General features: G+C 39.5%; 1 protein-coding gene across 20 annotated transcripts in view; it reads left to right on the forward strand.

The window, feature by feature from the left end:
* Positions 1-25,750, forward strand: part of CLASP2 (cytoplasmic linker associated protein 2) — a 963,528-nt gene that overhangs the window by 756,486 nt on the left and 181,292 nt on the right. For all 20 annotated transcript variants that reach the window (XM_029589622.1, XM_029589627.1, XM_029589623.1 and 17 more), the window contains one exon: positions 10,527-10,670. In XM_029589622.1, the coding sequence (XP_029445482.1) occupies positions 10,527-10,670 (144 nt within the window). The remainder of the gene's footprint in view (positions 1-10,526; positions 10,671-25,750) is intronic.

The following is a 25,750-nucleotide window of genomic DNA, read 5'->3' on the forward strand; positions in this document are numbered from 1 at the left end:
TTTGTTGTTTCCTTACGGCTTTATTGGATTGCCTACCTTGCTACTTTCCAAGTATTACTTTCAACCCACTAATTATCGCATAGTCGCCACAGCTCAAAAAAGATATAGTTGCGATGGAGAAGGTACAGAGAAGGGCAACCAAAATGATAAAGGGGATGAAACAGCTCCCCTATGAGAAAAGGCTGAAGAGGTTAGGGCTGTTCAGCTTGGAGAAGAGACGGCTGAGGGGGGGATATGATAGAAGTCTTTAAGACCATGAGAGGTCTTGAATGATTAGATGTGAATCGGTTATTTACACTTTCGAATAATAGAAGGACTAGGGGGCATTCCATGAAGTTAGCAAGTAGCACATTTAAGACTAATTGGAGAAAATTCTTTTTTACTCAACGCACAATAAAGCACTGGAATTTTTTGCCAGAGGATGTGGTTAGTGCAGTTAGTGTAGCTGGGTTCAAAAAAGGTTTGGATAAGTTCTTGGAGGAGAAGTCCATTAACTGCTATTAATCAAGTTTACTTAGGAAATAGCCACTGCTATTATTTGCATCAGTAGCGTGGGATCTTCTTGGTGTTTGGGAAATTGCCAGGTTCTTGTGGCCTGATTTGGCCTCTGTTGGAAACAGGATGCTGGGCATGATGGACCCTTGGTCTGACCCAGCATGGCAATTTCTTATGTTCTTACTTTTCAAGTGGGAGAGACTGTTTCTTCTTAGCCTTTAGCTTTTATATGGAGCTTTTTACCTTTGTAGCCTGGGAGTAGTCTATATTGACTTTTCAAAAGAAACAGTCCTGCACCTTTCAAGGCTCACCAAGACTCATTCTTGGTACGTGCTTGTACTGGCAATCCATTTAGGATAAAGCAAATCGTAAATCATTAGGCCCTTTTCTATTAAATCTTCTCACAATTCAATATTTCAGTGACTGCCATATTTCTATTTTCTTAGTGTGTAGGTCAATTATGTCATTGTAGCTTTGGATTTTGTTATTGTTAAAGATAATTGGATTTGTTTCTCTGATTTGCTGCAGGCTATTTTCTTTATTAGTGTACTAATGCAAATAAACAATTAGGTCTCTAGGCTTTCTTTTTTACAGTGTTCTCAGTGCTCTGTGAGTCATTTCTATTTTTATGTATCTGCTTTCTATTTCCTCTAAGGTTGTCTATTTTATCGTTTGTTGAAATTTTTATCCTTAGGTTCATTTTGTGCATATGAATTTTTTAGATTCTTTATTTTAAATATCATTTCTTTGTTTTCTATAATAGTTAGCCAGTTCAGTTTGTAAATTAATAATCACATGAGCCTGCCCATCTTTATCTCTTCCCTATGATGTTCTGTTTGATCTATTTCACTCTTTTTTTCTGAAATTTTTTACATCTGTTTTCTCCCTAAGTTGAGTTTTTAAGTCTCTGAACCACTTCTGCTTCTCTTGTTCATCAGAATGAACCTCCACAGACTATTTCATTTTCACTGTCGTGTTCTGCATGTAAGTCTGACAATCGTGTGTAGTCTTTTATGTCAGAATTTTTCTTATGCAGTGTCATTTCTGTATTTGAACATAAACATCTTTTCTTTTTTTTTTTTTTTTTTTTAATATATAATGGATAATATTGGCTGATTTTACTGAGTTTGCTTTGATGGTGAGGAGAGCCAGCCTCTCAAATCTTTTCTTTTTTTTAAATTTTCTATTTATTTATTTTTCAAAAAATTCACAAAACAATAATGTTTAGAAATTTGACATAAATCATAATATAGGGGTATGTATATTAGCAATATTGACAAAAACCCTTATAACAACAAGAAATAATATTTTAGACCACTCCTATCTTGTTCATATCTCAATATTTATTTATTTATTTATTTATTTATAGCTTTTCTATACCGACTTTCCAATAACAGAATTACTGATCAATTCGGTTTACATTTTAAACTTTAACAGTGACAAGTAATTGTCTTACAATGAACAGGAAGAAATAACTTGGAAATAAATATATGGGGAATATAACATAGATACAATATATAAAGCCTAATGTAGGCAAAGGCATAAAAAACATAGGCATAAAAACATAGGCTTGGGTATTGATTTTTTTTTTTTTTTTTTTTGGACTGCCAAGGATTTGAAATTGAATTGATGAGTTCTTTGGGGTATTATTTGTGTTATTCATTGGGGTATTTCTTTGGGGTTCGAGGAATGTTTAGAGTTGAACTTGTCTCTTTCTTATATAGATCTCTTGTCGGTTGTTTGAAAACCTGAGTTTTTAAGTAGTTCTCTTATAGATTGATTGAAAAAGACCTAAAAGGGACCTTGGCAGAGATGAATTCAGCCAGCTGAAATTATGGAAAAGCTTGGTGGAAGAGCCAGGTCTTAAGTCTTTTTTTGAAAACAATGGGGCATTGCACTGATTTGAGTTCAGGTGGGAGAGTATTCCAGAGTTTGGGGCCAGCTGTGGAGAATGCTCTTTTGCTTAACGCTGATTTCATTGGATGGGTTTGGAGGTTGTTTCTGTAGGCTTGTCTCACTGGTCTAGTAGAGGTGTGCAGTTGTAAAGGGATTTTGAGCTCAAGTGGGGCCAGGTTGTGTAGTGCTTTGTGTATTGATGAAAGCACTTTGAAGAGTATTCTGAAATTGACTGGCAACCAGTGCAGGTCCTTTAAAACGGGTGAGATGTGGTCTCTTTTGTTGGTCTTGGTTAGAATCCTTGCAGATGCGTTTTGCAACATCTGTAGTGGTTTTAAGGCGTTTGCGGGGAGGCCCATTAGCAGAGAGTTGCAGTAATCAATTTTCTTGAGTATGATTGCTTGCAGAACCAGTCTGAAATCTTGAAAATGGAGGAGTGGTCTAAGTCTTTTTAAGACTTGTAATTTGAAGAATCCGTCCTTTACTATATTATTGATGAGAGCTCTGTAATTCATTTGGGTATCAAGTATAACTCCAAGATTTCTGACTTGTGGTGACAATGTTATTTGAGTGGAGAGGTTGGTGCTGGGGAGTGAGTAGGTTCCATCTTGAGAAATGAGTAGGTATTCTGTTTTGTTTTGATTAAGGATAAGATTTAGGCTTGTGAGTAAGTTGTTGATGGCTTGTTGGCATGTATTCCAGAAATCCAGGGTTTTTTGGAGAGATTCAGTGATTGGGATTAGAATCTGTACATCGTCTGCGTATAAGTAGTGGATGAGATTTAGGTTAAGAAGGAGTTGGCAAAGTGGGAGGAGGTAAATATTGAATAATGTTGGTGATAGAGACGATCCCTGTGGGACTCCCAAGTTGCAGGAGATTGGTTGAGATTCTTCCCTGTTGACCTTGACTTTATATTGTCTGTTCTTAAGGAACGATTTGAACCAGTTGGGGGCTGTATCTTTAATTCCAATATCTGAAAGACGATCTATTAATGTGTTATGATTGACCGTATCAAATGCTGCTGATAGGTCTAGGAGGATGAGAAGACATGGACATCTTTTTTCCAGATTCATTAATATGGAATCCGTTAAGGAGATTAGGAGGGTTTCTGTGCTTCTGGATTGGCGGAAACCAAATTGGGCTGGAGAGAGGATATTGTTGTCGTTTAGGTATTCTGTTAGTTGTTTGTTTGCTATTCGTTCTAAGATTTTAGCGATGAAAGGTAGATTAGCTATTGGGCGAAAGTTGGCTGGGATGTCTGTAATAAGATGTAATAAGAGCAGAAATACAGGAAATAATGTAATAACATATAACATCCAAATGCTTTGGAATTAACCAATACTCATATTCATTTCACCAACTTCCGATAAGCTTAATTAGAATGAGAGTTTAGATATGTACGTAAATGACCCGGCTCTTTAAACAAATATCTACTATTTTCATGAATTATAAGGCATTGACACAGAAACCGAAGCAAAAATTTTGCCCCCCTTTCTTGAACCTCCCTTCTCATTTCCAAAAACTTTCTTCTTTTCTCAGGAAAAATCTTAATAGGATATCCATAAAACTTTTGTTCTCGATTGTGAAAAAACAGTTTAAGGATAAGATCTCTTTCAAATGCTGTATCCAATTGTTCGAATAGAGTGGCTCTTTTATCAACTTCTAAATCATTAGATTTTTCCAGGATAGTAGTCAAGTCAAAGGAGGCTTCCATCTTTTCCTTCTGCTCACTAAGATCTTTCTCTTTATCTGACTGGTATATAATACAATTTAATAATTTTAAGTAAATCTTTTTCTTCCAATTTCAAAATTTTAAGAAAATAACATTTAAGCAGTTCTCGGTGGGATAACAATCGCATTTTAGGAGCCTCTCAAACTTTAACCATGTTGAGTGATGATATTTCTTCAGACAGTGTACGTCTAAGAGGTGAGAGGATAACTCACTGTCCACACCTATGAAGTTGTTAGCCTCCTAGAAATTTACTTGTGTAAGTGGTAATTGCTTAAAACAGTAATGACACTGTCAACTTTGTTTTTCTAGACCATCGACTGTTGGATAATAAGAGCATTTAGTTGCCCTTGATCCATAGCACATTGAATCATGTGATCTGGGTATGAAGGATACTACACTGAATAACAACTTCATTTTGGATTGCTTTCATTTACAATTTCTAGATTTCAAACCTGTAATTACTATTTTATTCGTAACCTGTTCACCATACTATGTGGTACAATATAAACACTGGATCAGAGCCAGACTATACTAGAGTAAGAGTCTTAGATTTCTGAAGGGCTCATTTTAAGAAAATGTTAAGGAAGTCTTCTCAGGAGTAGTCTGAGACACAGAGAAACTATGGACAGTAGTAATATCAACAAATTAGTATCCCAGCATGGGAAAGATAATGAAGAGACCATTATGGTTCATCAAAGATGTAGGAGTAAAAATGAGAGCAAAAAGGTTATTTAAGAAAGACAGAGGAAAAGAAGAACAGATAATATTACCAAGAGAAACAAAGGGAGGAAGGAAGGTCAATTCAGCCAGCAAAGATTCAATCAGATAGTATGTTGCCCAGTCTGTAAAGGCAGAAATTAAACTATTTGAAATGAGAAAGACCAAAAGGAGAAAAATAAAAAGATGATTATAGTGAAGAGCATCAAAAGAAAGCATTTATGCAAATAGCATATATCCAGTGCCTTGCAAAAGTCTTCACAGCCTTGTGCATTTTTCACATTCTAAAAAATACAAATCAAAATGCATTAAAGTAGGAGTGTTTCAATGATCTACCAAAATACTCTATACTCTCATCATGAAAGAACAATTTTAGAAATTGCTGGTTGTACTTTTCACTTAAACAGATGATATTCAAAAAGGCTAGAGAAAAAGCAGATGTATTGCTTCACAAGGAGGAAATGAAAAACTACACTTTGACATCAGGGACGGACAAGGTCATGGAAACACTACTGAAGGATAGAATAGTGCAGTACCTTGAAGCACTATTAATCATAAGAAGAATAGTTTCACACAGGGAAAATTTTGCCATACTCTTTTTTTTTTTCATGAAGTGACAAGAGAATTAGATTGGCGGATACAGTAGATGTGGTTTATTTGAATGGCCGCAACCTCCTCCAACATTGCTGGTTGGGTGAGCGCTGCCAATAACAAAGAAAAGAAAGAGTTTGCAGCGATCCCAGCACAGAGAAAAGAGCCGCTTTTGGAGGTAACGGGTGGGTGGGAGAGTGACAGCATGAGTTGGGGAGGGGGGTGACTATGGGGGGAAGCTGGTATTTCTTTTTTTTTTTTTTTTTACATGGAGGGAGGAAGGGGGAGGCCTGGGCCAGTAGTGATGTTTTTTGGACCTTTTCTACTTTCTAACATTTATATTTGTACACAAGGTTATAGGGACCCGTGGTGTGGGGAGGGCCGGTTTATCCAGGTAGTTGTGGGGGGTGGGCATCAGGCCAGGATGTCCGCGACTTTTTCTTTGCTTTTTTTTTCCCCCTCTTAGATACGCTACTTTAGGCCTACTAGGCCACATTCAAACAGTGGCTGCCTAGGGTAGAAGTTATCTGGCTATATGTAGTGGTAAGGTTATACTGCTGAATATACTGGACAAGTTATCGGGCTCTCCTTTGCCCACTAAACAGCCAACTGATTACTGGCCCCATTATTCTTTAAGTTAATAAATCTGCAGCCATATTTTTCCAAAAATGAACAAAGCGTCCGCTCCTCCTTATTAACCTATCATGTTTCCGAGGGGAGGAGGGAGCAGAAGCTATGGGTCCGCAGTCCCGGTACCCCAGTTACTGAATTCCAGATAGCATTTCCAGTCTTCTGAATTATTCGCTGCATGTTTGTTTTCTTTTTTTTTTTTTTTTACTGCATATTGATTCAAATTAGATTATTATTTTCTATACTGTTTTAATTAGTGATTTTTATATGATTGGTTTTTTAAGGCTCTGTGGTAACTTGAGCATTAGTGGCTTGGAAACAGCCAGCGGAATAAGTAGGCAGACTGGCTGTTCCTCAAGTGCAGTTTATTTGCAGTGAAAACAAAGTGCAGTACAAAGCAAAACAAATTAGGCAGCTCACCTTGAAGTTCAGGTATCTCACAAATTCTGGGTATCACACACAGTAGGCCTTAGCATATTCCTGGTTCCTGCCTACTCCCTGGGACACTTCTAACTCTTCTGGACCCTGCCAACTTATGTTAGATTGAAGGGATCCTCCCTGAGCCCAGAATCCCTTGTGGGACTGATCCTTCAGGAAAACCTGGATAGATATCTGTGGCTGGTCCCTTAAGGGAATTTGAGGGAGTTTCTGGCTCTTATTCTTATAAACTGCTTTGATTTAATATGAAAAATGATATATTAATAGTTATAGTAGTATTTATTTCTCTTAAAATTTATAACCTGCCATCTTCCAATCCTTCAGCTCTCAGCAGTAAGCAAAGCAAATACACAATATAATACAGCAATCTAACATCAAAAAACATAGTTATGACAGTATTAAAATATAAAGATGAATTAAGCAGTAAAATCCTAAAGATAATAAAGTTCTTTTACATCACTAATAAATTGTATGAACACGTTACCCAATTAAGGCAAATACATTGATTGCCATTTAACTGACAAATTTAAGATTTATTTTTTTTCAAAATAATTTTTTATTGGTCAAGGCTGTGCATCGCTATACAGAACAGAAAAAAAAAAAAACCACACGGTGTGCAGTTAACGAAAACACAATATGTCTCATACTAGACAGAGCCGGAACATAAACTAACTAACATAAATACAAAGTGCAGACCATGGGAAGAATAGCCTTTCATAAGCCCAGTCCAATGTAATTTTCACTTTGTTTAAACACACAGATATCCCACCCCACCATTACTCTTTCATACACCACTCATACACCCACCTTCCACTTCTCCCCCCCTCCCCCCCCCCCCCCGGAGACCAAGGGAATTAAGCCCAGACATTTGAATATCCTGCAACATTTAAGTTCACCTGCATCTCAGTTGATAAGCCCCTAAAAAACCCTGCCAGCAGTCTTCATACAATTTGTCTCATGCGCGATGTCCAGAGAGACAGTCCATACGTTCCATTTGTAGCTCCGAGGACATCCGAAGGTACCAAGCTGCGAGAAGGGGAGCTGTGGTCGGTTCTACCCAGATCGACAAAATGGTCCGACATTTTTGTTTTAGTACATAAATTGTTACATTCTGACAATCCCTGTTCGTTGAAGAATAGGATAAAACTTCATGCTCTCTTTCCACAGTTGAGGTCAACTCAGCTAAAAATGTTGCACATTCCTGCAGCTCTCAATTATAAATTGCAGCAAACACGAATGCGAGCTTTTTCATTTGTCGCATCCACACTGGCAATGTTACAAGTTGAGAATGATTTAAAGCTTTTTAAAAAAAAAACTTAAACGCTATGTGTAGAATTACTTTTATGCTTTGGTTGATAACTTATGTTGTATGAATGCTCTGGCATTATCTCCTTTTTTATAGATAACATTGTTGAATATATGCAGAATATAAACTTTTTAAAATAAATAAGCCATATCTAATATGGCAACAAAATATAAGAAAAATTACCAATAAGCCTAAAAATATCCATACTTAATACAGTGGACCCTTGACTTACGAACTCAATTCGTTCCAGAGGGTTGGTTTTAACTCAAGTTGGTTGTAAGTGAAGACTTTTTTCCATAAGAAATAATGGAAATACCCATAATGCATTCTGAACCTTCCAAAGCACCCCTTACCTAACATTTTCATAATAAAAAAGGGTTGTATAATGTGCGTATTTACCAGAAACACCTATAATTTTCCTAGTGTTCTCACCAAAAAGTTATAAAATGTGCCTAGTCTACCAGAAACAATTTCATACTGTACTCACCATTCAAGTTGACATCTTTGGCTTGCAGGAAGGGAGGAGGGGCAGGATTCCCCCCTCCCTACCCCCTCAGAGCACATCTCTGGGCCCCCAAACACTCATTTCCTCCTCCCAGCATACTCATTCCTCCCCTCCTGATACCTTGCTGTAGCCAGCTGAGTGCTACACTCCCTTTCTGCTGCTGCACAGAAGCTTCCTTGGTCACCAGTGATACTGTTGCTTGCTGCAATGCCGTGCCTGGTCTGCCTATGTGCTCCTGTGAACATTTGCAGCTCCGGGTGCACCTGAGATGGACAGGCCTCATCTGCAGCAGAGGCAGCCAATCACTGCAACAGCAGAGCAGAAGTCCCACCCACCAAGCCCAAAAAAACGCGATTGACAGGCCGGCATTCAGGTTGTAACTCAAGACTTTGGTTGTAACTCAAAACTAAAATTCTGGTTGTAACCCAAGTTGTTCGTGTGTCAAGCCGGTTGTAACTCAAGGGTCCACTGTAGTTACAACAAAATAAATAGCAAAACAGTAACAGCAAACCTAAATGACATCAGCATGGGCCACAAGACAGAAAGACTGTGTCATAATAGCAAGTTGTAAGTCCTGTCTCATCTGATCTATTTAGTGGTGGAGTAGCCTAGTGGTTAGAACAACGGACTGTGAACCTGGGAACCCAGGGTTTAAATTCTACTGCTGTTCTTTTGACCTTGGGCAAGTCATTTTACTCTCCATTGCCTCATTACCCTCCATTGCCTCAGATAGAAACTTAGATTTCAAGCCCTCTGGGGATAGGGTAATATCTACAGTACCTGAATGTAATCCGCTTTGAAAGTGCCTGAAAATTTGAATATAAATTAAATAAAAATAAATGTGTCACAGAAGCATTAGCTCTGTTCCACATACAAAAACTGGTAAATGAACTAGCCAGTCTAGTAGTTGGAAGAAAAACTGTAAACTGGGTGAGAAGGTATTTGACCTGGACTAAGGTACTGGTAGTCAGCAGAATCAATTCTTTGAAAAGAAAGTGACCAGCAGGGTGCTATAAGGATCAGTTCTAGGCCCAGTTTTCTTCACTATCTTTATAAATGGCATCAAGGATAGGTTAGAAGGTAAGTATGCCTTTTTGCAGATGATATGAAAATTTTTAATGGGAATGTACATGGCAGAGAATGTAAATAAGATGAATGATTACTTTAAAAACTTGGAAAATGGTCAAATGTATGGCAACTACATTAATTCAAAAAACTGCAAAATTATGCCTTTGGGATACAGAAATACAAGGGCCAGATACCTCCTTTTAGGTGAAGAACTAGCAATCACCAAACAAAACAAAAAAACTGAATGTGATCATCTTGGACGGCCTCCGGGTAGTCAGTCACTATAACAAAGCATTTAGGAGATTTAATAGGTCACATGTGTAAATAAAGAGAATTATCACTAATAGAAAAAGGAAAGTACTATAGCCTTTCTATTGGTCTCTGTTAGACCATACTTTAAATACTCTGTTGATTTCTGGAGATCACATGTGTAAAAGGACTTTCACAAGTTAGAGGTAATTTAAAGGAGGGCCACTAACGTGGTGCACTCTTACCCTACACAGAGACTGAAGGAGCTAAAAATGTACTTTGAAGAAGTATTCAGAGAGAGAAATTACAAAAATTCAAATATCTAACAGGCTTCAGTAAATTACCAGAAGATCATAATTTCCAAAGAATGAAAAGTGGTGATATGAAGCTGAAGGGAAAGAATATGTTGGTACCTGGAGCAGATTTCCAGTGGAAGTGATAGGAGCCAGAGCAAGGGCAGAATTGTGTTACAGATTTGCTTAGGATACATACAAAGGGACCTTGGCAGCAAAGAAAGGGAGAAGACCACAAGCAAGGTAAGATTTGTGACAAAATAGTAAGCAGGTACAAATGGGTAGACTGCATGGTCCTTTTCTGCCAACATTATCTGTTTCTGCTGTGTCTCTCCTCCTCCTACTTAGAACTTTAGTGATGAAGACCAATACAATACAAAATATATAAAAATGCATAACACATTTAACTTCATGGTAAAAAAAAAAACCAAAAAAAAACCAAATAACAAAACTTGATAGTTGGTTTCCTTGAGAACATTAAATCCCTTTCTCATGAACAATTTTTGATATTTTCCAAGGCACATTTTTCTCTTGACTGCTACAGATACAACAGCATTGTGACGACTTCAGCAGTTAGTTAATTTATGTGACTGCTTTTATCTGCAGGTTAAAGTTGCCATTCTCAAGTACATTGAGACACTGGCACAGCAAATGGACCCCGGGGATTTTGTGAGCTCCAGTGAAACTCGACTGGCTGTATCACGGATCATAACCTGGACAACAGAACCTAAAAGTTCAGATGTTAGGAAGGTATGTTGAGAACTGAAACTGATACCTATGAGTTTACACCTGTTTTATTTCTCTGTTATCTTGAACTTTTTTTTACTAATGCCTAATTATAATTAATGCTGTACCTTATTCTGTGGTTATGCTAGGCAGAGCTAACAGTGCTTTAGACAGATTGTTTCGCCCCCACCCCCCCAACGAGGAGCTGCTTTTTTGGGCTACAAATGCATCTGTTTTTCCATGATTTCCTCAATACTTTATGCATGATGAAAATGTACATACTTCACCTAATTTTAATTTTGCATCTATATACTTTAGAAAACTACATAAAAGACAAAAATGCTTGTCGCTCGCCATAGATTGTTTTGAACAGACAACAGAGTATTGCATAAAAATTATGGTATTAATGAAGTTGTCATACAGTTCAAGATTCAGAAATATATTATCAAGCCAGCAAGTCCAGAGACGCATGGATAGATTTTCCTGTGTTGCAATGGGATATGGCTGAAAGATGATGTATAAATCCATGTTACTTGAGGAATCTCAGTGAACTCGACATTATGTGAAATTGGTAGTCAGAGTGGTGTTAATGCCATCTGTGGGTGTTTGTGTTAACACCTGGGATAGCCAAGGTTATATCCTTGGTAATTGGGGACACATTAACATGCTCCATATGACAGTGTAATTTAATGTTAATGATTCTTTTGTTATTGCATTTGTTAATATTAAGATAAACACTGATCTGTGAATGGAGTACAAATCACATTTGTCACTAGGGGAAGAATTTGGGTCAGGTTCCATTGCCTCCTTTTGAACTTGCATTAAAAAGCATTTGAGAATTTTGTACTTTTGAAATTCTAGAATGCTTTTGGGCATTGATTTCAAAGCAGTTTGTCATTTTATTGTATAAACCAATGCATATACTACTGAGAAGAGGGCATGATAGAAGTTTATAAAATCATGAGTGGGGTGGAGCGGTACATAAAGGAAGTTTTTTTTAATTTTTCAAATAATACTAAAACAAAGGGGCGCTCCATGAAACTAATAACCAGCAGTTGGGAGGTCTCGTGATGTGAACGGAAGGATGTTGTTTCTTCTCGCTCCGGGGCCCCACTCCCCAAGTCAAGTGTAATCATGCCTTTAAACAGCCTGAGAAGTAGAAGAAATAGATACAATCTGTAAAGGGACAAGCACACTAGCTCGAGTATACCTTTTGTTTGGAGCATTGAAGGGTGGATAATCACAAAACAGGTATGAAAAGAAAAGGACAGACTGACACCAAAAACGGCCAATGGCCTGAGTAATCCTCCATCACCAGCTGTGAATAATAGTGATCCTGGAGACATTGCCAATACTATATTTACCGCGATGGATGAAAAATTAGGGAAAATTCATGAGCAATTTGATGCGCTGCAGTCTTTACTTGCTGATGTCACTAAGTGGATTGTGGAAGTTGAGATGCACCTTTCCAGTGTGGATGAGGGTTCAGGCCTTTGAGAGTGAACTGGCAACAGTGAAAGTGACAGCGGCTAAAATGGATATCAAAGTAGAGTATGAATCACTCCAGGAACAATTTGAGATTTATAGGGCTGCATGAAAGCATCTCTGATGCAGTTTTAGAAACGTGGCTGCCAAAGACCTTAGGCTTACAGAATGCAATGGAGACTGTCAACAGAACGCGTGCAACGCTTGGGAGTGAAGCAAGGGGGTCAAAATATACTGAGACCAGTAATCGCCAAATTCTTAAATTATTTTCATAAGAATGAAATCCTGCAGTGATATCGGAGCAGTGGGAGGCTGGAGTATGAAAGTTCCCCGATGATGATGATTGCAGATTGCTCCGCTGCGGGGTCTCGGCCCGCTGTAAGGCGTTTGCTCCAGTGTGCTCTCAGCTGGTCAATCATCATATTCGTTTTACTCTGCAATTTCCACCAAAACTTAGTGACCTATCAAAATACGGTGCACATTTTCAAACCTCCCAGAGAAGTGCTTTTTTTTTTAATGCTCTGCTCAAGGCATCCGAAGCAAACACGGATGCCTTGAGCAGAGCATTAAAACCAAGAAGCTCATGGTTGAAAGGCAACTGTGGGAGTTTGGCTAATTGGCTGAGATTCATTTATTTATTTATTTAACGCTTTTATATACCAAAGTTCGTATGGAACATCTCTTTGGTTTACATAAAACGGATAGAGAGGAGGAAAAGGAAGGGAAGAAGAAAAGTTACATAATAACAAATAACTGTTTCAACTTAATAATTAACGAGTAGAGTTTAAAGGATAGAGGGGGACAGGATAGGCAAAGGGGAGGTGAAGTAATAGAGAAGCAGGTAATATGGATTTGGGGTAATAGAGAGAACTCGTAGGAGGAATATATACAGGGGCGAATATTCATACAGTTATTTGAGAGAATTTACAGGATGTTTTTTGCCAACATGTTCCTTGTGTGCGAGTCTTCTTTTCTTTTAGTGCTGGCTCAGAGAGGGAGTGTGGACATAACAAGACAAAGAGCACATGTTCTTGGATATGGCTTTTTTTTTTGTTTGCTTCTTTCAGACCGGCTTCATGAAAGGTAGTGGATGCTATTGGATACGTGTTTGTGACTGACCCTCCACAAGCATGTGAAATATTAGTACATTTTTTTTCTTCTTGTTCTTTTTCTCCCTCCTGCTCTTTGCTCTCTGTGGTGAGGGTTTTTTATGGTGGGGAGTGGGGCCCAAACACATAGTTCACAGCTCCATAGGCTTAGAGTTAAGCCATCATATATGGTATTATTTATGAATAAGGGGGTAGGTTTGCAGGGTAGGAGAGGAGGGAGGAAGGGTTGGGTAGAGGAGGGGTTGGTTTCCATAACTAAACGATATAAATGTGTACAAGCTCTCTCTCATAGGTGGGGTGTGCACTTTGCTATGCTTCAAGAATCACACTTAGATTTAAATGAACATAAATTGAAACATCAATTGATGGGGAAAGTGTTCTCTTCCCAATCAAGTACAAAAAAAAGCAGGAGTATCCTTTCTTATAGGGAAGCAGGTGCCCTTTCAAGAGTTGAAGGTAATTATAGATGACAATGGGAGGTATTAACTAGTGGAGGGTTCCCTATTTGGCAAACCCATTGTATTTTCTATTTATGGCCCTAACATTTATGATAAGTCCTTTTCTACATTAATTGCTACCCTCTTCCTGCCCTATACCAATACTTGGGGGATATTTTAATTATGTTCATGATTGGCAATTAGACTGATCCTCAGCAGCGAGGAGCCCGGCAATGAAATTAGAGACGGGTCTAGTCTACTTATGTCACTGTCTGGATCTGATAGATGCTTGGAGAGCTTTGTACCCATTGGAAAGGGAGTACACACATGTCTCCAGAGCTCACAATACCCAATCACTTATAGACTACATCCTGGTGAGTAGGGAGGTTTTTTTCAGATTTCAGATCATACCCCAGTGTGGATAGACGTGGAAGGTTATCTGCCAGATCCCCAATAATATATCATCCAATCTCCTTGTTAAAATTTGACATCAAGTTGCTGGCTAAAATTATAGCAACTCATTTAGCTATGGTCATACCGTCATTAATTGGTGAGGATCAGGTGTGGTTTTTTTACCTGGGTGGTGCAGTGTAATCAGTGTTCGTAAAATAATTGCGTCAATTGAGTGAAGTCGTAGTCAGCAAATGCAGTTGCTGTTGCTTAGCCTCGATGCAGAGAGAGCCTTCGACAGGCTTCAGTGGAGCTTTCTGTTCCGTGCTCTTACAGGCTTTCGGAATTCAGGGTTTTTTTTTGTTCAAGTAGATCAAGCTTTATACAGCAACCCACAGGCGGTTGCCTGTGTCAGTGGTTCTATGTCTGACAGTATCCACTTGGGCTGAGGAATAAGACAGGGCTGCCCCTTATCCCCCCTTGTTATTTATTTTGGCTCTAGAATCCTTGCTTTGCCAAATTCGGGGAAATAGGGTTGTTCAGGGAATATCGGTTGGGAGTGAGCCCTCTTCAGAATTTAAGTTAGTGGTTTTTGCTACTGATATACTCCTTAATGTGGTAAAGCCAGTAACCTCTCTGAGAAGCCTAATGGAAGAACTTAATCAGTATGGCTGACTAGCAGCTCTAAAGCTAAATTTGAAAAATCTGAGGCCTTGCCAGTTTGGCAACAGGGGCATAGCCTATGGGGTGTTGATTTCCCTATGCTTTGGGCAGATGAGTCGTTTACATATTTGGAGATAATTTTGCATAAGAACCCAATGAAAATGCATACATTGAATTTTCAAAAGTTGCTGGGCATCATGAAAACTCTACTACATAATTGGATTTTCCTTGTCTTTAACAAGCAGGATCAATCTTTTCCAAATGATCATCTTGTCCAAATGGCTATATTTTTTCCAAACATTACCTTGCTATCTCACTAAAAAAGAAATGGGACAATTTGATAAATTGGGTGGGTATCTGTGGAAAACTAGAAAATCAAGAATTGCATTATCTAAGTTAATGGGCAAATGGGATAAAGGGGGTTTAGGGTTAGCAGATCTAAAGTTGTATAACATTGCTTGCAGCATGCGGTATATGGCTGATTGGCTCTTTAATACGCATTTTTATACACTCTTAACCTTGGAGAGAAAATATCTTTTTCTGTTGAGTCCAGGGTTTGTTTTACATGCCTCTTTGGCGGCTCTACCTGATAATATTAGATATAGCAGTTTAGTTTCACTGTTAGTTCGTACCTAGAGATATGTGTGTTCTACTCTTGATTTGCAATCCTCTATTTCTCAATTTTTGCCTTTCATAGGTAATACACACTTCTTACCGGGCTGTAGGAACCTGATGTTTACTATTTGGGCGGAGCGGGTTCTGCGAGTGATAGCCAAATTGATGGATGAAGAAGAACACATAAAACTATTTTGAGACTTACAGAACTTGATCTAGATCAGAAACATTTTTCTTACTTACAAGTGCCGCATTACATACACGTACTAGGAATAAAGGACTGGACTCATGAAAACAGGGAGTTTTCATCCTTTATATTTGATACGGAAGATCCAGTTCATCACACAATCAATTTTTTATATCAGAAGCTGATGGGGAATAAGGTCTCAACGCAAATTGGGCATTTAATACAAGGTTGGGAAAGAGAACTTGCTTTTAATCTTATGGAGGAGCAATATGCACATTGTTTTAAGAGATTTCGCTCAATTACACATAATGTTGAACTAAGGGAAACACAATATAAATTTCTCATGAGATATATCCCACAGAAATTAGAATGTTCAATGCATTTTACAAATTTAACTCTATGTATTGTGTGGATCTTCCCGGATACCTTGGGGCATCAATTTTGGAAGTGTCCATATCATTACATATATTCATAGAGTAATGAAAAATGTGTTGCCTCTATGTCTCAAGGTGCTGCTTTTTGATAATTTGACCAGTATTGCTCCGGGCCAGAAATATGTGAGACTCTGGTTGCACAAAATTTTATTGTTAGCTAAAAAAGTAATCTTGCAATGTTGGACAAGAGCAGAAGCACCAACTGTAACCCAATGGCGAAACCTGATGCATAGCATGTGTGTATACGAGAAATATGTTGAATGGGACTGACCTTCTACGGAAAAACAAGATATTCTTGCAGATCTGGGACTTATACCTTCAGTCATTACCACCTAGAGCCATAGTGATATTCTGAATGATCTTTGAAAGTCTATTGGGATATTCTTTGAGGATTTAGTATCTGGAGGAGTATATAAGCCTTGCTAGGGGGAGGGTGGGTGAGTAGGATACTGTCAGAATGGGGAAGTTCTCTTGGATTGTTAGGGGCACTGGGAAGAACCCACCAGTGTTCCAGCTTGTTCAATAACTGTTGTTCTTTTGTTTTTGTGATTTGAAAATCAATAAAAATGATTTAAACATAACAACCAGCAGATTCAGAACAGATTGAGAAAATACTTTTTCACTCCGCTAAATGACAAGCTGTAGAATCTGTTGCTAGAGGATGTGATCAAGGCAACTAGCATAGCATGGTGTAAAAGAGGTTTGGATAAGTTCCTGGAGGAAAAGTCCATAACACATTACTAGCCAGATAGACAAAAGACAGCTATTGCTATCCCTGGGAGAAGTATGTAACATGAATTAGATCTACTTTATCTGCCAGGTACTTGTGACCCGGATTGGCCACTGTCCGAGGACCTTGGTCTGATCTGGCATGGCAATTTTTATGCTCTTAGGATATGTTCAATATTCCAGAGAGAAATAAATATAGGAAAAATTGAAACTGGTACCAGAATTCCTCTGCAGAAGCAGTTCAGTGGGTTGGAAATCTCTGTCAGCATCAGTGATACATTTCCTGTATTCCCATTACCCTGTCTTCTTACTGGTTTATTCCAGTCTTTGACAATGGGCTGCTTATCCATTTAGCCATCCAAGAAATATGCTGATATTTTTATGTGCAGTTCTAAAAGCATGAATTAACTTTTTTTTTTTTAATACATTTTATATTTTATTTCATTATTTATTTAGATTACTTACCGTATTTTTCGCTCCATAAGACGCACTTTTTTTCCCCCAAAGGTGGGGGGAAAATGTATGTGCGTCTTATGGAGCGAATATTAAAAAAAAACCAAACAAAAATCTAACAAACACCCCCCCGACTCCCCCAAGACCTGCCGACTTAATTTCCTACAACCCCCCCCCCCCCAAGACCTGACAAATTAATTTCCTGCAACCCCCCACCCTCCTGACCCCCCCCCCAAGACCTGCCAAACGTCCCTGGTGGTCCAGCGGGGGTCCGGGAACGATCTCCTGGGTGTGGGGCGTCGGCTGCCAGTAAACAAAATGGCGCCGACGGCCCTATGCCCTCACTATGTCACTGAGACCGACCGCTGCTATTGGTCGGTCTCAGTGACATAGTGAGGGCATAGGGCCGTCGGCGCCATTTTATTTACTGGCAGCCGACGGCCCTATGCCCTCACTATGTCACTGAGACCGATCGCTGCTATTGGTCGGTCTCAGTGACATAGTGAGGGCATAGGGCCGTCGGCTGCCAGTAAACAAAATGGCGCCGACGGCCCTATGCCCTCACTATGTCACTGAGACCGACCAATAGCAGCGGTCGGTCTCACTGACATAGTGAGGGAATAGGGCCGTCGGCGCCATTTTGTTTACTGGCAGCCGACGGCTCACGCCCAGGAGATCGTTCCTGGACCCCCGCTGGACCACCAGGGACGTTTGGCAGGTCTTGGGGGGGTCAGGAGGGTGGGGGGTTGCAGGAAATTAATTCGGTAGGTCTTGGGGGGGTCAGGGGGGTGGAGGTTGTTAATTTAAAGGGTTGGGATGGGGGGGGGGGTTTTGGGGGTTCCCACAGAAAGAAAAATTTTCTGATCTGGGGAGTGGACCGAAATGGCCCTCCCCAGACCCAAAAACAAAATGGGGAGAAAAAAAAAACTATGCACTCCCCTAATTTGCTCCATAAGACGCCCAGACGCAGAGCCGGTTTAGCACAATTTTTTTTTTTTTTTATTTTCCCCCTCTGAATCCTAGGTGCGTCTTATGGTCAGGTGCGTCTTATGGAGCGAAAAATACGGTACTTAGTCGTGTTCACTTTGCTTCACTTCATCTAGATGGTTTTTACCTTCCTCCTTCAATGGCAGGATGTTAATATGGTCTTCACGAGACTGAGAAATATCAAATAAACTTTTCACATGTCTTCTGGTTTTAGATTTGCTGTAATAGATATTGTAAATTGTATCCAAATTAGGGAGAGTTTACCATTTCCAGTTAGTTTGGTTTACAATAATAGAGAATGCTAATCTAATGTTAACTTCAAAATTCAAATTATGCAGGCTATAGCAAGAAGGCATGTGCAGAGGCAAAAACTTGTTTTGGTAGTATAATTGTTTTATAGGTTACCGTCATTGGTTTGTTTCAAACAAAATAAATGTAATTTATTAATTCATTCATTTCCTATTAGAGTCAATGGGGAAAGCAATGCACCTTATTTTGGACTCCCAAATTGAGGTTTTTTGATCATTTCTAATGAAACTGATTAGAAAACCCCAATGCTTCAAGACTGTCAACGTGGTATCAAAAGTGCATGAAGAGCTTAAGGACCCACGATGGGGGTCCTTAAGCTCTTCATGCAATAGCATGAGTTCTCCAAAATACCGTCAGAGAAGCAAAACAGCAAGAGTGCCCAGAACACCCCAAGGCTCCAAAATTGATGAGAAGGGCACCAACAACAATGGCATGAATACTCCAAGGCTACATGAGAGGGATAAAGAGGCACCAAGTGTAGCATGAACAGCTCAAGGCACCATGAAGAGGGAAGAAATTATCAAAAGAGGAAAATTCCCCAAGTCAGTGATAGAAGGTCAAAGAAACAGAGTGGCATGAAGTGGCAAGAACACTCCAAGGCTACAAATGAGGTGTAGTTGACACCAACCAAATTGGTAGAAAGCCCTAGGCAGGGAGAAGCCAGTGGAAATTCCTGCAGGAGGCCTGATGTTTTTAAATGGCATCATTAGCTGGCTGTTCAGGCTTGAGGTTGCTCTTCCCCTGTCCTATATATAGTCTGATTCTCAGCCTTGTCAGTATTATCTGCCTTCTCTATCTTCTTACTGGAGGCTAAAATGCTACTGACTAGAGGCACCAAATGCTCTTTAGCCACTAGCTTTTTAATATCATTTGATTAAAGGAATCCAGGATACGATTCTTCTTCTGAATCAGGTTTTGTAAATACTGCCTCCATTACCTAAAAAGCAGTAATAATGGAGCAGCATAGCAATGTTTTGGATGCTGCACTTCTTTTGCCTCTGCCTTTTGCCATAGTGTAATCTGTCGAAGGCTAAATAGTGGCTGAGACCAATAGTCGTAAGAACTGTAAGGGAAGAAAGTTTGAAGAGAAAGTCTAAGAAGCATGAAACCATTAAAGATAACAGGGGAAAGCCATTGTAAAGCATCAGGTTGCTAGGGCAAGATCAAGAGTTGGTAAGTACTATAAGGGAAGGAGATTTGGATAGAACTTTGAAGACAGCCGGAGCAGAGGGGAAAGTTCTCTAAGGTACCAAGAGTGGGTTGGAGTGGCGGCAGCAGCAGTGGTAGGAGCAGAGGAATGCAGCAAGAAGAGTGTCAGTAAGGCCCCAAGATATACCATAAGGCTGAGGCAGGAGGAAGAATGGCATCAAAAGCCCCAGGTACCAAGATGAGCAAAGCAGTACCTGGAGTGGAATGAAGGGCTTGAGGTTCTATGAGTGGTGCAGTGAGTGTGCAAAGCATTGAATTGCCAGGGAAAGAGCAAAAATCAGCAAGTAGCATATGGGATGGGAATTTGGAAAGAACTCTAAAGACAGCTGGAGCAGGGGAGGAAGCATCCTAGGGTACCAAGAGGGGCAGCAGTAGTAACAGAGGCACTAATGATTTTAAAATCAGAAATGGAGCGTAGCGGGGCAGCAGTTAGTATCAGCAAGGCCCCAAAATGTATCATGAGGGCTGAAGCAGGAGAAAGAATGGCATCAAAACCCCCAAATTGTACAGTGCGGGGAATCAGAAACAGCACAAAGCCATCAAAACCCCTAAGTCATAGAGTGTAGGGAATCACAAACCCCACACAATTACGTCAAAACCCACAAGGAAACATGATAGGGGAAAAGGGAACCAACAATAATTTTATAAACAGAACAAGGCAGTTAAAGCAGCAGAAACAATGGTATGAATATCCCCAAAGGAACTGAAAAGTAGTAAAATGGTACACAATGTGATAGGTTTTCTCTAAGGCAACATGAGGGAGCCAAGAGCAAGTGGGATAGTAATAGTGGCAGGCTTATATAGCAAGGTATAAAACCAGAAAAGAGGTGGGGTGAGAGGAGAGAGAATTTTTTTCTTTCTTCACATTATTTTTTGCACAAAATACCCCAGTATAACTAAGAAAGAAGCAGGATGGAATAAATAGGCTGGGATTGAAGAGGCATATAACAAAACAATAAGGTAGAGAATGAGCCAAGTTAAGTGTTAAGAGCAGGCAGGTCAGGTATGCAGTCTTCTGTAGGGGTCAAGATCAGGCAGAACTAGCATAGATCTTCAGTCTGACCAACCACCTTGCCTTTGGATTGAGCCTTGAGGTGCTGGTGGCTGGCAGGTCTTCTGGAGGGCAGCATACTGGGTCAGGAACAAGGAATGCACTAGCAAGTCAGGGAGGATAAGGAATGAACAAAGACCAGGGCAAGAAGGAAATCAAGTTCAGGGCAAGGAACACACAAGAGAGATAGGCCACCATGAGACCTAGACAGGGAACAGGGGGCAACTGGGAAGACCCATAGGGAAAGGGAACTACTGGGAGACCCACAGGGAGCAGAAGGGCCACTGGGAGACCCACACAGGACTGGAGCACAGATAAAAAAAAAACACACAGACAAGAGAGGTCGCAGGAAGGCCCAGACAGGACAGGACAAGACACAGAATACACACAGACAAGGTAGGACTAATCAAGGAGCACAGGCAAATAGAAAAGACAAAGGCAGGGCCGGTGCAAGGATATTAGGCACCCTAGGCAAACCTGGCGCCCCCCCATATACAATTTTAAATTATGCATTTATAACATATTTTACATGAAAAATTGCATTCTGAGGTAAAATTAATATACACGTTGTTGTGATAATTTCATGCACTGTTGTGATGCAAAGAAAACTTTGCATTTTGCAATTTATATGGTATCATACCTATTATGATGTTTTGGCATGGTCCTCCCATATCCGCACAGTACTATCTGCCAACACTCAAAGAATAACAGCCTTACCTATGAAAAATAATACCACAAATATTACACCAGAATCTAAAATATCAATACACCTCCTATCAGGAAAACAGAACAGGCCAAGCTACTACAGATCCCTACAGAGAAACCACATGCTAAAAATGCTTCATCTCAGACTTTGCATGCAGAACACAAACCCTCACCAATTTCAGAATAAAGCCACATAAAGTATAAATAGAAATGTGCAGACAAAAACTGAACTGTAAAACGTATCACGCAAGACTCTACAGTGCACAATGGAAAAACAAAAATCACCATTCCTCATGAAACAATCAATAAAATCAAGATATATAAATCATTAATCTTAATAGTAAAATCATACTAATAAAATAATTTCAAAACAGCTGATGAATAGAATATCCAACAATTAAAGACTCATGCAAATTTTGAAAGCTTTACCAAATACCAATAAAATGTTTCAAACAGCAGACACATCACATACCCTTTGTACGTCCCTTCGTACACCCTGGAGCAACCAAGACTGAGAGAGAAACCATATACTACATGAGACAAAACCAATCAACCTGGAACATGGACAAAGAAAGAGAAGTGCCAGCAAAACAACAAATCACAGTCTGCCTAAACAAAGGTAAATATGGAAAAAACTTTTCACTTAACAGAGATAAACATACAATAAAAGAGTCAAAAGAAAACTCACATAGCAACCTTATACAGATAAAAAGGACCAACAACTCAAAGAAATCCACCATAAACAACATGTTAATGTTAGCATTCTTCCTAGTAAATGCATAATCAGTAGCAAAAAAAATTCCCAATTGTCACAGGCCTGCTATATGACAATAAACCAAACTTCATTGCAATAACTGAATCATGGCTAAAAAAAATCAGATGTAGTTCTAAAAAATCAAATAGCACATAGAAATTTTGAAGTTTTCTCAGTACCCAGAATAAATAAGCGAGGAGGTGGGCTCTTATTAATTATTGAAAAAACCTTTAAATGTAAATTAATCCCAATAACTCTCCCTACAAATCATGAAATCGCCATCTTTGACACTAACAACATACAAATATGCCTCATTTACTGTCCACCCACCCTCCTTGAATTAAATATCTCACCACTTATCGAGTTTCTTACAACACACTTAAACATAGCTAAACCCTCCATAGTGCTAGGCGACTTTAATCTTCACATGGACATCCACCCGTTAACTCTTACATGCCAGACACTGTTAGACACTATGACATTATTAGGTTTCCCATTAATAACAGACAACTCAACACACAAAGCGGGACACTCTCTCGATCTCACCTTCATCAACCACAAATGTTTAGAACATGTTATAATTGATTACACTCAAATACCTTGGTCATTCCAACGTTAAATTCCTTAAACCACAAACGAAACTAAATCATAAACCGATAGAATTCAAATACCTTCCACCCTATAATATTGAAAAACTAAAAGACAAACTAGAGGAAAAACTCACAAATATTGACTAAATAACTGCAGCTCCGCAATGGAAGCATGGTTCGACTCAACCAAAAGGATAGTAGATGAAATAAACCCCATCAAAGTAATGTGTAAAGAGATGTGAATCGACGACCGAAATGATAAAGGGAATGGAACAGCTCCCCTATGAGGAAAGACTAGAAAGGTTAGGACTTTTCAGCTTGGAGAAGAGACGGCTGAGGGGGGATATGATAGAGGTGTTTAAAATCATGAGAGGTCTAGAATGGGTAGATGTGAATCGGTTTTTTACTCTTTCGGATAATAGAAAGACTAGGGGGCACTCCATGAAGTTAGCATGTGGCACATTTAAAACTAATCGGATAAAGTTCTTTTTCACTCAACGCACAATTACTCTGGAATTTGTTGCCAGAAAATGTGGTTAGTGTAGTTAGTATAGCTGTGTTTAAAAAGGGATTGGATAAGTTCTTGGAGGAGAAGTCCATTACCTGCTATTAATTAAGTTGACTTAGAAAATAGCCACTGCTATTACTAGCAGCGGTCACATGGAATAGACTTAGTTTTTGGGTACTTGCCAGGTTCTTATGGCCTGGATTGGCCACTGTTGGAAACAGAATGCTGGGCTTGATGGACCCTTGGTCTGACCCAGTATGGCATGTTCTTATGGTACCGGAATCGGTTCGGATTCCGGTTCGAATTCACATCGTGGTTTTTTTTCCGTCCAGCCCGATCGTGGTTTTGTTTATCGGCTGCGCCCGAGCCGACAAACAAAAAACCCACCCCGACCCTTTAAAACTAATCCCTTAGCTTCCCCCACCCTCCCGATCCCCCAAAAAACATTTTACAGGTACCTGGTGGTCCAGTGGGGGCCCCAGGAGTGATCTCCCGCTCTCGGGCCATCGGCTGCCACTAATAAAAATGGCGCCGATGGCCTTTGCCCTTACCATGTGACAGGGTATCCGTGCCATTGGCCGGCCCCTGTCACATGGAGGGAGCACTAGATGGCCGGCGCAATCTTTAAAAATGGCGCGGGCCATCCAGTGCTCCTACCATGTGACAAGGGCCGGCCAATGGCACGGATACCCTGTCACATGGTAAGGGCAAAGGGCCATTGGCGCCATTTTGATTAGTGGCAGCCGACGGCCCGGGAGCGGGAGATCGCTCCCGAGACCCCCACTGGACCACCAGGTACCTGTAAAAAGTTTTTTGGGGGGTCGGGAGGGTGGGGGAAGCTAAGGGATTAGTTTTAAAGGGTCGGGGTGGGTTTAGGGGTTATTTTTGTGTGCCGTTTTTCCCGCCCTCCCACAAAACGATGAGAACCCCCACGAACAATATCGTGGGGTTTTCCTATCGTTTTGGGGGAGCCCCGATTTCTGACGTTTTTGAAAATATCGTACGATATTTTCAATCATCCAAAGCCCGATTCACAACCCTAATATGTAAAAAAGAAGCGAAACAAGTTAATCCCTGGCACAACGAAAAAGTAAAAGATGCAAAAAGAACTCCCAGGAAAATAGAGAAAAAATGGAGAAAGCTCAAAACCACCGAAACCCTAACCAAATTCTGAAAATATCTTGCCTTTTACAAAAATTTAATCCTGACCTTTAAAAAAGAATACTTCAGCAACAAAATTGAGAAGTTTGCTAACAACCCATGAACCGTATTCTCCATAGTAGCAAATCTCACCAATGACAAACCAGAATCACCCCTAAGTCTACCAGAATCAAAATGCAATGAAATAGCTAAATTCTTCAGCGACAAAATTACAAACTTAAGATCCAAACTTCCAAACAACACCAAACAAGAAATTAAATTGCAAAAAAGAGACGTTACTCAATGGTCCTCGTTCACTGAAATATCAGAGCTAGAAGTAGAATCCATACTAAAAAATCTAAACCCGGCGCCACACAAAATCGACACAATACCAACATTTGACATTAAAAAAAAAGCAGCCAACACTGTCTCCCCAACCTTAGCTAAGATTATAAACCTATTCCTAAAAGAAGGAACAATTCTAGCTATACTAAAAGGAGCAATTATAAAATCAATCATAAATCAAAAAAAACAGTGACCCCCTGATCCTAAACAACTACCGTCCAGTCTCAAATCTACCCTTATTAGCCAAATTAATAGAAAAAACGGTACAGAAACAACTAGCAGAACACCTTAATAACTTACTATATCCGTCACAACATGGATTTCGCAAACACTACAGTATCGAAACACTACTCTAACTTAGACAACATCCTAAGAGGTTTTGACAGTGGAAAACAATACATTCTAATAATGTTAGACTTATCAGCAGCCTTTGACACAGTAAGCCATAAAATTCTACTAAAAAGACTAGAAGAGGTTGGACTACACAACGAAACAAACTGGTTCAGCTCATATCTAAAAAATAGGTTCTTTCAAGTTCAGATCAACAACACACTATCGGACAAATTCAATCTTGAAACAGGTGTACTGCAGGGATCAGCCTTGTCCGCAACCCTTTTTAACATATACATGCTTCCATTATGCCATCTACTAGCAGGATTAGGAATCATATATTACATCTATGCAGATGATATTCTACACAATAGAAAAAACATTAAAGCTAGCTAACATGTACCTAGACATCATAAAACAACTATTAAACCGAATGGAACTAGTGATCAATATTGAAAAAACGGAATTTCTACACTTAGAAAGAAAAAAAATATTGAAATCATTCAAATCCCAATAATACTCAATAACAACCAGAAAATAGAACTAGTGGAAAAAGTAAGGAACCTTGGAATAATAATGGACCCCGAAATTAATCTAAAACAACACATATCGCTAAAAGTAAAAGAAGGCTATGCTGAACTCATGATCCTCAGAAAACTTAAACCGTTACTAAC

The sequence above is a fragment of the Rhinatrema bivittatum genome, chromosome 2, assembly GCF_901001135.1.
Source record: "Rhinatrema bivittatum chromosome 2, aRhiBiv1.1, whole genome shotgun sequence".
Classification (NCBI taxonomy): domain Eukaryota; kingdom Metazoa; phylum Chordata; class Amphibia; order Gymnophiona; family Rhinatrematidae; genus Rhinatrema; species Rhinatrema bivittatum.